This window comes from Anopheles coustani, chromosome 3 (genome assembly GCF_943734705.1).
Source record: "Anopheles coustani chromosome 3, idAnoCousDA_361_x.2, whole genome shotgun sequence".
In the NCBI taxonomy this organism is placed as follows: Eukaryota; Metazoa; Arthropoda; class Insecta; order Diptera; family Culicidae; genus Anopheles; species Anopheles coustani.
Window position 1 is genome coordinate 68,297,942 of NC_071288.1, and position 15,311 is coordinate 68,313,252.

Consider the following 15,311-nt stretch of genomic DNA (forward strand, 5'->3'; position numbering starts at 1 on the left):
CGGCCATCCAAGCGGGAAAACGTGAAATATGCATGCAAGTTGCAGTTGGTTGAAGGCTGGCGAGGGGGAGGGAAATGTTTTCGCTTCCGTGAACCGTGGAAATTCGCTCGTGTGAATTTTGTTTTCAGTTTGTCGATTTGCCAGCGTGTATTAGTTACGAATGTTTAATGTAATATTATGGGAAATGAAAATTGAAATTTTTCCTAAATTCCTATTTTTGTGGTCAGTGATGGAGACCAGTATTTAATTTACGAGCATGTGAAATTTAAAAAACTGCCAAAGAAAACATAAAAATAAATGTGTGGCGCAACCAACCGCACTGCACTCTCAACGATTAGATTATTTTCGACAAAACAAAATGTTGTGCTCCGCTGATAGACGGAAGATTTACCTTGGGAAAAGTAAACGCCTCCATTACGATTGATTGAATGTGCTTCGACCGAACGATAATTGAGGTCATCGCGTCTCTCGACGCTCCAACGCAAACATCCCGAAGGTTCACTTCTAATCGGGCTTGACAGATGACCAAGAACCTTTGGAGCTTTCTCGCACACTTCCGCCTCCGATGGTCGATTGTGAAGGATTTAAATCAGCAGATAGAACATTTCCTCGAGTGCTTTGTTTTGTTTTATTTTACCAAAAGCAGAATCAACGATAATCCTCATGGTTTGAGCAAACCTTGCGAGTGGGGAAAGTTTTGATTTGCACAACAAATGTAGCTCCTCGGTCCGGCTAGTGTAAAAACCTCTCCACCGAAGCGATGAGTCATGGGAATTACCGCGAACGAAGACAAGTCAACAGGGAATGAAAAAAACAAGGCAAGAAAAAGTAAAAGGCAGCCGGTGGTCGGTGGTTGGAGCCGAACCAAAAGGAAAAGTAACAAAAGCCGCAAACTCAATCATACCTACGTCCATCCGTGGCTCGTTGACCAGCGGTGGGATCGAAGGTCGTCTGGCGTGGTTGGTTTTACCAACGCGGCGTGTTTATGTTTTCTTTCTTCCAGCTCGCTGATAAGACACCACCGTGATCGCACATCCACTCTCACAGCAGCCAGACGTCATCGAATGATCTTCGCGTCGGATGCTGCAAGCGAAGGCGAGAAGGAAGAGACGGACGATCAATTGAATAATCGACGGAAGCGCGATCGACGCCGGAGTGTGAGTTTCACGTCGCGTAAAGTGGATTATCTTTGCCGACGACGGTATATACCGACAGGCTCGAGTCTCGAACGGAACGTCAGTTGACTTTCAGCGTTCATTCGTGGCGGGTTGAAAAACGTCACTCTTCCATCGCGCGAGATCGTGTACTGAACCGAGGTTAGGTGGATCGTTCGTTTGTGAACTTTTGTTAAATAGTGTGTTCAAAGTGTGCGAAACAAACAAAAGTGCAATGGCGAAGTGGTTGTTTGCGTCCGCCATCCTCGGCATCGCCTGCCTGGTCGGTGTTACTCACGGTCATACCTACAAAACGGGTGATTGCCCGACGGTCGAGCCAATGAGCGGCTTCAGCATGAAGCAGGTAAACACAAGAAACTTTTACATGCAACAATAAACTACGGAGATGATTGTCTGCTTGCGTGCTCTATGTATGTTTTCCCCAAAATATGTTGATGCGAAAAATAAAGCCACTGACTCGGCACTTTACGTAACGCATCTCAATTACATCGATCCAAGCAGCCGTAACGATCGCTGCATGTTCGATGTTTTCACACCAAACAGATAACCTTTCGACTTTCGAGCACCACAAATAGATAAGAGCGGAACCAAGATGAACTGCTACAAACGCGTAGAATCGTAGATCGATGACGTTGCCTTTCGATCGAAGTGGACAAGTTGGACTGGTCAATAACAATTTTGCCCCCCCCCCGTTGAACTCTGTGTAGGTAAACCGGTCCATGTGTAACGATTTTGTGGATGCTGTTTGTGTACAGAACGTCTTATCATCGTTTCTTCTAGATGCAGGTCCTTATTTTCGGAGAAAGTGTCGAATTTTGATTGAAAAATCTGCAAAATTTTGTTTTCGGTGTGGGACTAATGGAAGCAAAATGTCATTTCGCCCACATGTAAGAAATGGGAATTATCTGTAGAATATCGCTGCTGGTCAAAAATCATAGTAATTAAATACGTAGGCATTGTTTCTCTTCGTTCTTGAAACTGTTGTTTCCCTCCCTTAATACTCTAACCTTAATTTGATTAATCTACTTAATTTCATCTAAGTTCTTTAAACTATATTTTTGCATTCGGCTAGCCTTAGTGTTAGTTAATCTAATTGGTTTCTGATTCAATTATACATTGACGAAATCTTTTCTTCTCTGATTTATTTCAAATTTCAACGACTCTATTTAAAAACATAATTTTTTACATTATAAAATTAAAAACAAGCCAAAAATAAATTCTGGTAATTGATTGTATGTTCTCAAAAATTGTATTGGTTTTGACATTAACAAAAACTGAGAAATTGTGATCCTTTCCGATTGTGATGCTTTAATTTTGTATAAGCTACAAAACGAAAAATCAAATATTCTTTCAATTTTGGCCTAAAACCAAATTCATGTTTAGTAATTGTATGTCAAGTTACGAAAACTTTTTTACCTGCATCGTTTTTGATGCTGCAAATATTTCAACATTTTGTTTTGTTTCACTAAAACTTCTGACGAATTTTCATTTTTGCGGATGGTTTATAACCTGAACTCTCTACATCGTTCATTTGCACTTCACTCTAACTTGAGGTTTTACCTTTTCCACCACTGGTTCAGCCAACTTTTTCCTCGCCATTAATAATGTATCTTCCTTCCAGGGCCCGATGGCCGCTGGCGAACCCACATCAAACGTAACCATTTTTCTTCTTTTAATTGTTTGGCAAACACATTCTCCTCTCCCGAAGCCCATTATTTGTGTGAATAATTTCATTTCAGATTGTCTGGGTATATGGGTCCAGGGTGCTCGAAATGGTTGGCCCCGCCATAGAACCGCCGTCTTGATCCATTCCCGGCGGAAGCTTTTATCCACTCGAGCATCGAGGTTCTCCGATGCCGTTTTTTCTCGCTCGGTTGACTTTTTCGATACAAATTCGGCCAAGCCCGGCCCGGAACCATTCGAGCTAGCCAGCAAGCGGAAGAAAATCGAATAAATATCCACTGTGGCCGATCATCTCCTTCACCCCCAAACAAACGCTTCCGTCGGAAGTGGAGAGAAAAAGAGAGGCAGCTTGGATGGAAGAGAAAAAGAAAGTCTGCTCCTTCGAGCTGATCAACCCCGGAACGGAGCATTGCGGGCTCGCCATAAACGGACCCACCGGTTAATGGCTCAACCGATCCGTCCGTCCTGCCTGTTGCTGACACTGATTGATGGCCCGTCGTACGAGGGTCCGATAGTGCACAGAAGGTCCGACACCCGTTCCGAGACGATTCCACTTGTTCGGGCGTTGTCAACGCAAATGGGCGACTTTTGCCATCCCGTGTCCACGCGTCCCGCGACTATCTAGCTTTCCAGTCAAATGCTCTTTCGTCCGTTTGTAGGTACCACTTTAATCCGTATGCGTAGCATAGAACGGTAGTTCACCGAGTTCGTTAGCTTAAAGGGGAAAAAAAGAAAATAGATAAAGAATGGCAGACAAAATCTGAAACTTTTCCATTCGATTGTTTGGATAAATATTTGTTTCGAAATACTAAAGTTGTGGTAGCAAGTGAAAGTTACACAAACAAAACTCATCACTGTATTTTAATCAACTCAATTTTCACCCAGAAATTGAATGCAATAACTATTAATACAAACGAACCGATTTATTTTGTAATGACTGCTATAGCCTTATGTTTGTGATTAAATTAAGTCTCATTGAGTTCATTCACAAGCTGAAAACGTCAGCATTCAAACGTATTGTATCCTAATATCTTCGAAGTTTCGTTATTTGTCGTTAGAACTAGACAAAAATAATGATTTAAATATAATTTCAACTAACTTTGCTAGTTGACCAGCTTTCTACACAAGCTTTTCTCTACATAACCATAACGAACAAGCAAAACACTTGGAATAAAACAAAATCTTTTTCATAGTTGTAGTTGGAATAAAATAAAACCTTCTCCATAATCCAAGATTGACGCAAGTCAAAATATTATGAAAGCAATAGATTCTTCCTTCGTAAGTTAAAAAAAAAGAAAAGAAGAGTTCCTCGAGCAGTTTCTAAACGTATAATTAAGCTTTATACCGAGGTTACTGAGGCATGTTGCTCATAACATCATATTACGCTGATTGCAATGGCACTACTCCCACAGGATGTCGTCAGACAGGATTGCGTGAAAACCCCCAAGTTCCGTAGCATCGGAAGAAACCGGACGGGGACACCTTTCCCAGCTAACCGGGCTTCACTCATAATATATTGCACTCGTTTTCCACCCACATGGCCGGCCCCCAAACACATCTGCTAACGAGCGTAACGACACCCCGGGTGCGACCTGGGACTCCGCGAGAAGCTCCACGCTGCTGGCGAACTGACACAATTGCAACGGAACTGCGTCACAGAGTTGGGCCCCACGTGGTTTGAATGATGAAACTAATGATGATGATGATGATGGTGATGCTCGAGGCGAATGATGGCGATAATGATGCGTAAGACAAGTGCCATCCACCACCGGTAGAGAATTACAAACGCTCCCAAAACAAAGGAGAAGACGTCCGTGCGTGTTTGTAAACGTTTGAGAAAGTGGAAAGATAAATTTTCATTTTTAAAATTCCTTCTCAACTCGCACTCGGTTTTCGTGTGTGGCGTACGAGAGATGCGCCGGAAAACGCTCGCCGGAAAAGGGTTCACATTCGCAAACAAAAGGGTGGCAGAAATAAGATGTCCCGGGGGGGGCCTTCTACATCTTTGGAAGGGTTTTTATAGCTTTGCGAGAAGAAGTGGAATGATTTTTCAACCTTTATGAGACAGCACAAGCATGTAATTATTCTTGAGTACAACTTGCACGCTAAAGTATAGGTTTCAACGAGAAAACCCATCTCCATGCATCAACAAGCTTTTGGACAGCGAGCTTTTGGAAGAATAATTTCCTATCTTCAAGAACTTAAAATTAGAAACCCGGAGAGTGTGTATTACGACATAATTTCGTTGTTTTACTATTTTACTTTTTTGTTTTTTCAACTTTGTTTCCGATGTAACATCCTTTTGTTGCCATTTTTCACTTACAATCGAACATCCAAACTTCAAACTTCTTTCCTTGTACAAAAGCTTAACTTTAATTATATCCAGCAAATATCTTTAATCGATTAAGAAATGTTTAATGCTGCAAGCCCCAACTATTCAACGTTCGCTTGCGATGCACAACAAAGTAAACAAAACGGTAATGCCGCGGAACTAGTACTCGGTCGTGTAAACTCTAACAAGCCAATCAAAACTTTGCCCGGACCACGGGGAGCATCCGGCCCGGCGCTGACCTGTCAATCCCGTGTCCATCAAGGAAACACCAACCTTAACCCACGGGTCGTCGGTCCGTTAGGTCGGCCGCCGTCGAAGGATACGAGGATACTTCCGGCAAGAACTTCGTTCGAACAACTCCCCCAGGAGGGTGGATCCGGACACGCTGTTGACTAAACTTTACCCACTCCTCCTGAGGATGATTGGCTCGATAGGCCGCATTCCCCAGGGAGGACGGATTGCCATGAACTTCACTTGCGGTCGAACGGGAAAACTAGCGTCTTGCGAGTTTGCTGCAGCTGACCTTAGCCGTTTTCCCACGAGGAAAGTCAGTGAAGTCCTCTTCAACTATGGAGTTCGAGCAAGGGCACGTCAAACTTTCTAACACTCATCTTCATCGATAGATTACGTTATAATTTTTACATTCTCACTTAAGGTAAAATCATTGTTTCGAAAGCAACCATTGATTTGCGTTCAATTTCTCATCAACATTGGCATTCGATAAAATAAAACCGAATGGAACCGTAAATTAGATGCAAATGGAAATTGCCTCAACGCTTGCTCCTCATTTCCGGGGTCGAAATAAAATATGCATAATTTAGCGCGGGAAATGAGACCGGCACGCGCTTTCCTGCCCAACCGAACTGTCGAACTGGCAAAACAATACCATCCCATTTTGAAATTAATGATTAAACTTTTCGCCGTTAGATCGAACCCTTTTTCGTATTACAAAAGCCCAGTTTTAAATTTGTTGCCCCCTCGCGATGGTAAAAGTGGCCGAAAGAAATACCAAAATTTGTTACTGCTTTCGATATCGGTAGAACGGAGGATGTTCAGGAATTTGGGGTATTTTTGTGTGATTCATTCGATTATAAAAGTTTTACCTACGCAGATTTAATGGAGAGATTTTTATGAGAAACTTTTCTCACAACTTATTGCCACAAAGCTGGATTTAAAGCTTCTCATTTAAAGTATACATAATTTGAGGAAAATTGTATACCTTAGAAAGTTCAATGTTTTTTTGCGTTTGAAGATTTCAGTTAACCAGAAGAGTTTTTGGGTTTATTATCCTGTTGAACAGCTTTTGAAAACAATTTGTTGTACTTACTACAATGTAATATAGAATATTTTATATTTGCTAACTCACAATACCAAGTTCTTTGATTATGCACCACTTATTATCAAAGTTTTACGTACTTCATCGCTATTTAACACGTTGACTGCCATGGCTATCATTTTTGATAGCCAGCTGTCATTAGTTCTAAAAAGTTTTTGTCCCACTAATAAATGAAAATGTAACTTAAAAATTATAGGAATATTTAATATCAATTCTTTGTGAAGCTAAGTTTTTGTTTAGCCTTCAAAAACTTTCGGTTTATTGAATGTTATAAACAAATTTTATTAAAAAAGATGGTACTAAAAAAGTGTGCTAAAAACGCTTGGCAGTCAACGTGTTAAACCGTTCAATCTTCGCTTTAGTACATTTAATCATTTTCGAATACTCATTATTCAACAACGCTATGTTAGCTAAGGACTTTTGATTTGTTTTATTTAGACTGTTACTTCTGTGAAACCCTGCATCCCATATCCCGTTGATACTAAACTCTCCCCATGGTTTCTCCTCCCCCTCCTGCAGTTCCTCGGTATCTGGTACGTCATCCAGAAGACGGGCACGGCGTCGAGCTGCGTCGTCTACAACATCACGAAAAACCAGGACACCCCGGACGAATACTTCATCGAGCAGATCTCCCAGAAGGCACCGCTCTCGATCACCCCCATCAAGCACGAGTACTCGTACACCGGCAAGCTCACCGTGACCGACCGTGACGTGCCGGCCCGCATGACCGTCCGTTTTCCGCTCAGTGAGTGCCATCTGCCGAGCGAAAGCATCGTCCAAGGATGCGTAACGTCCGACGTTGGAAGGACCCCGACGAACGGCTTTAAACTCATCCCTTGCGTTTTGTTTGGCTTTTCACAGGCGTGGCCGGGTCGGCAAAGTTTGTCGTATTCATGACGGACTACGAAACGTACGCCGGTGTGTTTTCCTGCCAGAAGATCCCCTTCGGCCACCGGCAGAGTGCGACCCTGCTGTCCAGGACGCGTGATTTGGATAAAATCTACGTTGATAAGGTAAGGAAGAGGGGATAAGAACGACCAGCATCAATCTCTGCCTCCGGAAAAACCGGCGAACCCAACCGCTTGCCCAACACCGGGTTGGCGAATATCGTAGCCCTGACGACAAACTTTCCTACTAAAGCGGAGCACTACGTACAGGTGATAATTACGTCCCGGGCTTTACGGAACAATAGTAGACCCGGGGATGCTCTCCAAACGACCGCCAGCGGCACGGAACGGAAGCTTGAACCCGGAAAACTTTTCATTCTCAGCTCAAAGAACACCGTCGTCCACCAAAGCGAAGGGTACATGTTTCACAATGTCAATTAAACAACTCCGTGACGGCACAAACCTACCTCCAAGCCGGAGAGACCGGAGTGCAAATGGACTTTCCGATGTCACCTGTACGTCCCACGTCACTGGTGATTACGTCCTTTGGCTTGCAAAGAATATTAAGCGCTTGGAAGTGAGCAGAATAAATATAAAATTACCCCCCTGGAACGGTTGTGGTTCACGTTTTTTCGTTCAAATGCATCAAACGTGAATTCTAAAGCAACCGGAAGTAACAAGTCCTCTTGTCACCCGCTCTGTAAGCCTTTCGGAGAGCTCGTGTGCATTCCCTTTGGTGTCAGATTAAACATGCATGCGTGTGTTAGCAAATGGATGAGTTGGGTTATATTGTTTTTTTTTTTTATTCCTTTGCGCTGACTACTTGAATACGCAAAGCATCTAGAAAATTCTACATAACATCCCTAATGAGGGCGGGATTACTCGGAAAAAGGAATACTACTGCGCTTAGGGTTGACTCTTAACGCACCCTTAAACAAACAGTGAAAGGATGCACGTAATCATAGTACGGAAACCAAAAAGGTGTACATTTCCTTTATTTCACTTTTCACTACAACTATTCATGATAAACAAAGCATGACACTATCCGAGTCACACGCTTTCTTCACCTTTGATTCGAGCTGAGTTTAGTTTCTGAACTCAGAAAGATGTTCTCTAGAACTTCAGCTTCGCAGAATATGAACTTTAGGGTTTTCCTGGAAACGTGCTTACTTCATTTAGTCATCTAAGCCACAACACGCAATTACAAAAATGATTGTACTAAAACCTTTCTCAACGAAGGAATTGTTTAACACGTTGATTGCCAAGCGTTTTTAGCACAACTTTTTAGTACAATCTTTTTTAATAAAATTTATTTGTAACATTCATCAAACCGACGGTTTTTGATGGCTAAACAAGAACTTAGCTTTCCAAAGAATTTATATTAAATATAGGTAAAATTTTTAAGTTACATTTTCATTTATTTATTGGACAAAACCTTTTTGGAACTAATGACAGCTGGCAATCAAAAATGATAGCCATGACAGTTAACGTGTTAATATTTTTCTCATTCACCACCAAGCTTAATATAAAACAAGATCCAAAATCTGATTTTTGTACATCTTAAGTTGAAAGGAAAAAAATAATTTTGGACATTTAATTACTCCTATGTAAAAGTAACCCCGCACATTGGATAACACCTTCCCTCTGAATGTTAAACAAATATGACTCTCACACGTGTTTGGATCCGACCACGTGTTGGATCTGATAAAACGCCTGGCTTGCTGTAATCTTTGCCACAAGGGCAATGTTGGTGGAATAAATCACTGCACACGGTGTATGGAACTGCCGAAAGGCAGGTGAAACATGCGTGTTGATTTACGGTCTTAGCTGGTTAGGTGGTTTTGCAAAGCACTGACGCGGCAATTAATCACGTGCTTAAAATGACGCTTTTATGCGTTGATCTCAAAGGCTTTTATGACATCCTGGGGTCACACCTTAAATTCACGAGTCTATTATTATGTCGATGGTATAATGTAAGCCAAGGATTTATAAAAAAAATCATGCGACCTATATATATATATTTTTGATCTAACCTCAAAATTGTTTGTTTTGTATTCTATTAAATTTGATTAAAGCTAAGTACGCGTATGCAGAACAATTTAAAAACCTAATCGTTTCAATTGCACCAAACATGCACAGTAAAAAATTACATTAAATAAACATCACCAGAATCGCGAGGATGTTCATTGAACCTTGCCTGAAACTGGAGCTAATTTTCTGTATTGGTTGTTTTTGAAAATCATCATTATCTTTTCTAACCCTTGCTGGTTCATCAAGATCAACTCATTGCCTATTCCATCAATTCTACGGATGAACGATTCCAAACTACAAACCGAACCGCTACACAGTCCCATTTGCTGTTAATTACCATCGGCACTGAACCCGGAAACAAAATCCTTAGCAGGTTGTAAAATTAAAAACAAACAAAACGAACATCACCGACCCAAAGCATGTTGAATTGTTTTTTCTTTGCTTATTTTATTTATTTTAATTTTTGTTTCATGAATGTATTCTAACAGTTTCTATACCGCTTCCTGTTTTCCCTCTTGGCAGATTCGCTCCCGGTTGGCCGGGTACTCGGTCGATCCGTTCGATCTGAGCATCGTCAATCAGACCGGCTGCCCGAAGGAGGGTGAAGCCGGCTGGAACATCCACATCGATCCGGAAACCTTCTCCACGCGCAACATCGCGAACGCGTTCCGGAAGGCGGGCGCTGCGATCGGCGACGGCTTCGAGGCGGCGGTCAACGCCGGCAAAAAGGTTCATTTATTTTGAAGGCACCCCACGGCAAGTGAGGGGACGCAAGTGAGAAGGGTAGCGGTGAACGAAAAGCGAGGAAAAACTAATAGCAAAGTGTAGTTGGACGCGCAATACATATGTAAAAGCTCCAAAAAAAAAAAAAAATTAAACCCTCACGAGCACGAGCGCGGAGTTGTTTTTCGCCCACGCCAGAACGAGAAACCGACAGTAATTAAACCTCGTTCCATTTCGCAGAAACTCACTTTGTCACTCGCCATTAAGTGGCCGCTTTGATTTGCTTTTCTTCCAACCGAACCGGACGACGTTCGCGCACAAAGTTGCTAATATGATAATTTTCCGCTCTCTCTGTTTCCATATTTGCTGGCACACTTCCAACCGGACGAATGCAAACCGACCAGCTCTACAATCAGTACAGTTCCGCCGGAAGTGAGGAGGTGTTGGCCGATGTGGAAGAGACCACTGGGCCCACCCGTCGGTCCGAACGACTCGTCGGTGCAGCGGAATGGTTGCCCTGAGCATGCGGCAAATATTATAATTACGAATCTTCTCCAAACGTAAAAGAACCACCTCAACCTATTTAAAAAAAAATAAACTGACATTATGTAGCCGCCATGCGACATGATCTATCAATGCAGCATGAATTTGTTTCAAGCACGGAGCCATTGGAAAACGTCTATAATAAATCCAAAACTCAAAATAAGAGAAAATAAAATAAATTGTAATCATTCATTATTTATTTTCATGTCAAAGTTAATACAAAAGAGAAGCCAATTGCGTAAATAATCCGAAAAATAATCAACAAAATAATTGAAACATTTGAAAAGAAAGCTTAACAAGAACCATAAAGTTACATTGCACTGACAGACTTTGGTTCTCAGTACAATTCCTTCCTGGAATTGGGTTTTGTGGTACCAAATGTCATGTTCCACAGCCTTCTGAGAAACAATTACAGTCGACGGCAAGTAAAATAGGACACTCATAAAATGAGACGATCTGCTTTCGTCTCGCAAGCGTACAGAATTCCCGGAACCGAATATTGACCATCAAAGTGCTTCGCAAATAAGCAATAAATATAGTAACAAGATTTATTTGCATACACTTCAGCTTATTATTATTTTTTAGGCATTTTCTTGGTGCTTTGGTTGAGTACTAATAAAATATATACAAACCATTAATGGGCAGATAGACCGGCATACGTTCACTTTAAGTACCCCAGACGACAATGAAACCTACCTGCCCTATTTCCGTAAAACAAGGGACTTTGATTCTGTTTTCTACTAACCTACATAGAAAAAAAGAAAAAAAGAAATATTCCAAAGAAATGTATACTTTTTTGTAGGCTTACGAGAAGACAGCAGATCGTCTCATTTTATGAGCATCCCATTTCATTTACTCAACACTGTATAGTCAGTACATTCAATTAAACATGATGTTCTATTGTTTTCTTGTTTATTGTTTTCTTCTTAATCAAATCTCTTAATGTATGTTTGGTAGTGATAACATAGTACAAAAGCAAAACAGATAATTTGACCACGGATAGTGGAGAATCTACTGTACTTTATTTGAACGCACCGTGATCATAAAAACATAATTCCCAATACATAAGTTTGATACTTCGATTTCGGATTGAATATTTACTTATTGCAGCCACTCGAAATCGAATTTATGATAAAGCCATTTTTTATCCACATATTATGTTCGATAGATATCGATAACCATCAAGTAGTATAATAAGCATATGTTTATAAACATTGGTAAACAACAACGGCACTAGTGTAATACACCCAGCTAATAGCTTTTAGTTGCCAAAACTAGCACATTAATGGTAATGTGGAAAGAAATCTGATTGTAATATATCAAGAAAATAAGAGCCAAGCACTATTATTTTTCATGACAGCGAATATTCATGAGTTACTATTGGCAATGGCCACGCACACAGATTCCACAGAACTCATAATCGTACATCTTGTTCAGCTTGCGTACATCCTTTAGGCTCAAAGCTTCCCGTTGGCCGATCTCGACATCGTTCAGTGGCACCACACTAGAACGACCGCTTGTCGGCGACCCGAACGCGTCCGACTGGCAGTGCAGGATGCTCTCGTAATCGTACGGTATGCCAAAGTCCTCGATCACACCCTGTTGGTACTTCTGGAGGTTTGGCGCTTGCGTCGGATCGACCGCATCCTGCTGCACGAGCACGTACAAGTCACGATCCGGGCGACTCTGAGGATGCGTCAGTCCGAGCACGTGCAGCAGCTGATGGACGATTTCACCGGTGCCCAGGCATCCTGCCGGATCCAGGTTCAGCTGGTTCGACAGCACGTTCATACCGAGCGTGGCCCAGCAACCGGTCGGACTACCGGTTATGTTGAGGAACTCCCTGTGTTTGGCGTGTTCCACAAACCGTACGCAGCTACGGCTCGAAATCTCTTCCATTGCCAGCAGGATTTGCTCCACCTGAGAAGTGCCTGAAACACAAACACAAAGGTATCAGACGTTACAGGTATTGAGTGTGAGTGTTCAGCACCGTCGATCGGACTCACTAAACACGCGATCTATTGTGTAGGGCACGATTCCTTTCACCCACTTGTAGGCATCCTGAACGATCGTGGTTCCACCATTAGCTTCGGCATCCTTCTGGGAATCAGTTAACACTATGTCTCCCTGATGGCGTCCACCGATCTCTTCATAACGCTTTGCATTCGCTAGGCCAGTTTGCAATACCAGCCCCAATGACAGCAACAACAGAAGTGCCTAAAAATGTATCCAAAATCATAACAATATCTGAACTCGTGTGTTCATCCAAGACTAACCTTCATTTCGGTTTTTGTTTTCCGTATTTGTCCTACGCCAGATGCTCCACTGTGCAAAAAGATTTAGTAAAAATTGCTATCAGACACGGCGCACAAATCCTCCCGATGTTTGACAGTCACTAAACGCCGTCCAGCTGCGGAGGTATCTTTTACCCCGAAAATGGTGGCACTATAAAGAGCGTGATAACTTTTTCGCAGGGGAGATTTGCGTTATTTATGAACGCCAAAATATCAGCTTATATCAACAAAGAGCTCGGCGATATGAGCCAACTACAGTTCCGTACCATCATATCTCGATTCTTCTAAGAAAACCTTTAGCCGTGGCCAACATACCTATTCACAACAGATGCACTGTATAGCACAATCTCGTTCGTTGTTTTTGCGATCCATGGGCTACGATTTTCCAGAATTTGACTCCTTTACAGGTAGGAGTGTCTGGGAAATTTTTTCGGAGAAATAAACGTAGTAAACCGCCCAGGAGCTGGCACCACACAGTGTTCTAGCTGATGCAGTATGAATTTAAATCGTTACAATCAGATAGTTCATCACAATTTCGGTGGTTATCTTATCATCAAACACCGTTCCTGAACACCGTGTCATTGTGTACAGATAATCTTGCAGAATTTTCACCGGAAGCGTGCTATAAATTGAAAATGTCTGCGAATTGGTGTAAAATGTTTAATGGGGTGCTGCGTTCCTAGGAAGTTGCTGATGCAAACATTTTTATCTGGATCCCCCGAGAAGTCATAGTGTGACCTAGTCGGAATACCTAGGTTCGTGTGCTAACGTATACACGTATTAAAATGAACAAGTTGTGGGCCCTACTTTGTGTGGCATTCTTCGCCGATCCGAATATTGGATCTCCGGTTAAAAGAAACTCTCCAGTCGGTAAGAACATATTGCGGAAGAATTATACTCTTTTATGCACACCGTTTTACTATAACATCGTTTGTCTTTATGTGTTTGGATTTCATCCCGGTGCAGAAATTGAACTAGCTTCTCCATTTGAAGAGATAGGAGGTAATTTCGAGGGAGACATGGTACTAAGCCTTGAGCAACAGGACGCAGTGAAACACGGCTATACGTCGATCATCGATGATTCCATAACGTACAAGTGGCCCAATGGTGTAGTGCCGTACGTCCTAGATAATAGCGTTTACTGTAAGTCCTGCAGTGATATTGAACCAGAGTTTGCATATGACAATTGACAGTTAATTTACATTTCGCCGTGCAGCCTTAACTCAACGCAACAGTATCGAATCTGCATTGCAAGAGATCGAGCTAGTCAGCTGTCTTCAATTTGTTCGAAGAACTACGCAAAAGGATTATATATTTGTGACGGTAAGTCCTTAACATAACCAGCACATTTGTCTCATTGGCGTTGTGATAACTTGTTGTAACGCTTTACCCGCGCAGGGCTCAGCCACTTCTGGCTGTTCGTCGGCCGTGGGCCGTCGTGGAAACATGCAAACATTGTCCCTGCAACCGAACGGCTGCCTCTCACGCGGGACGATCATCCACGAGTTTTTGCATGCGCTAGGATTCGTACACATGCACAGCGCCTCCGACCGAGACTTCTTCGTAACAATCAACGAGAGCGCCATTTCACAACAGAACCTACGAGATTTCAGTCGCCGCAACTCGACGCAGGTAGAAGACTACGGCATTCCGTACGACTACGACAGCGTCATGCACTACGGCCCGAAAACGTACTCCGCGAATGGGGAGATGACAATCATCCCCAAAGTCCCAGGCGTTACAATCGGACAACGCGTAGGACTCAGCTACAAGGATATAAAGCGGCTGAACTATCGCTACCCCAATTGCTACAAATGATCCTTCAAATCAGAAAGGAAATGGATTTATGGTCTATGGTTTAAGAGTCTACTCTAACAATATTTCAATCCCTAAATAATGGAGTAGCGGTGCCAAGTGGCCAATCACTGAATAATATTAACCATATGGAATTTCCAATCACAGGAATAAACATATCCATAACTAAAGGCTTTGCAAACACAAAAAGCACTATAGTTTTTCTATTGATATTGCTATATGTACCTCTTTAAAGTGTTGGTCCACCATATACTTTTCATATATACAAGAAGGTACGTACTCTATTATCACTGTAAACAGCAACAGAGTGCGTGAATGAATTGTTCAAAATGCAACAGAATAGCAGATTTAGCTATCCTTTTAGGAGATCGTGAATAACTAAATACGGTTGATATACTTCCTTTTTGAATGGTAAGGTACAGACTACTGTATTATGTGTCGTATAGAGTGTAACAAGATCACTTATCACCGTGGCTGTGGCAATGGCGGTAT

General features: G+C 42.1%; 4 protein-coding genes across 5 annotated transcripts in view; 2 read left to right on the forward strand and 2 right to left on the reverse strand.

The window, feature by feature from the left end:
* Positions 1-1,223: 1,223 nt before the first annotated feature.
* Positions 1,224-10,892, forward strand: LOC131260624 (apolipoprotein D-like). 2 transcript variants are annotated; one of them, XR_009178165.1, is made up of 5 exons: positions 1,224-1,518; positions 7,046-7,271; positions 7,388-7,539; positions 9,967-10,380; positions 10,572-10,689. XR_009178165.1 is itself a non-coding variant. In XM_058262394.1 (5 exons), exons 1-5 carry the CDS (start codon positions 1,390-1,392, stop codon positions 10,686-10,688), a joined length of 831 nt encoding a protein of 276 aa, XP_058118377.1. In that variant the 5' UTR covers positions 1,230-1,389; the 3' UTR covers positions 10,689-10,892. The 2 variants fall into 2 exon arrangements, 1 of the variants encoding a protein (XP_058118377.1); XM_058262394.1 differs by having other exon boundaries at positions 1,230-1,518; positions 9,967-10,173; positions 10,572-10,892.
* LOC131260616 (inactive peptidyl-prolyl cis-trans isomerase shutdown-like) overlaps positions 7,038-15,311 on the reverse strand; it is a 113,118-nt gene continuing 104,844 nt past the window's right edge. The window contains exon 3 of the mRNA XM_058262386.1: positions 7,038-7,048. The gene's annotated coding sequence lies outside the window, so the exon portion shown is untranslated. The remainder of the gene's footprint in view (positions 7,049-15,311) is intronic.
* On the reverse strand, positions 12,088-12,992 carry LOC131265832 (astacin-like metalloendopeptidase). Its single transcript, XM_058268164.1, has 3 exons — positions 12,987-12,992; positions 12,717-12,927; positions 12,088-12,641 (listed from the first exon to the last, which is right to left on the reverse strand). Exons 1-3 carry the CDS (start codon positions 12,990-12,992, stop codon positions 12,088-12,090), a joined length of 771 nt encoding a protein of 256 aa, XP_058124147.1.
* LOC131265841 (zinc metalloproteinase nas-14-like) lies at positions 13,790-14,822 on the forward strand. The gene is made up of 4 exons (XM_058268174.1): positions 13,790-13,874; positions 13,971-14,147; positions 14,221-14,327; positions 14,403-14,822. The coding sequence occupies exons 1-4, from the start codon at positions 13,790-13,792 to the stop codon at positions 14,820-14,822; spliced, it is 789 nt and encodes a 262-aa protein (XP_058124157.1).

Bases quoted from the DNA above. Each gene is read 5' to 3' on its own strand.
- LOC131265832 (XM_058268164.1), bottom strand. The intron at 12,642-12,716 runs GTGAGTCCGATC...TTTGTGTTTCAG, and splicing joins CACAATAGATCGCGTGTTTA to GCACTTCTCAGGTGGAGCAA.
- LOC131265841 (XM_058268174.1), top strand. From the start codon at position 13,790: ATGAACAAGTTGTGGGCCCTACTTTGTGTGGCATTCTTCGCCGATCCG. The intron at 13,875-13,970 runs GTAAGAACATAT...ATCCCGGTGCAG, and splicing joins TAAAAGAAACTCTCCAGTCG to AAATTGAACTAGCTTCTCCA. The intron at 14,148-14,220 runs GTAAGTCCTGCA...TTCGCCGTGCAG, and splicing joins CCTAGATAATAGCGTTTACT to CCTTAACTCAACGCAACAGT.
- LOC131260624 (XM_058262394.1), top strand. From the start codon at position 1,390: ATGGCGAAGTGGTTGTTTGCGTCCGCCATCCTCGGCATCGCCTGCCTG. The intron at 1,519-7,045 runs GTAAACACAAGA...CCCCTCCTGCAG, and splicing joins GCGGCTTCAGCATGAAGCAG to TTCCTCGGTATCTGGTACGT. The intron at 10,174-10,571 runs GTTCATTTATTT...CAAACCGACCAG, and splicing joins CGGTCAACGCCGGCAAAAAG to CTCTACAATCAGTACAGTTC.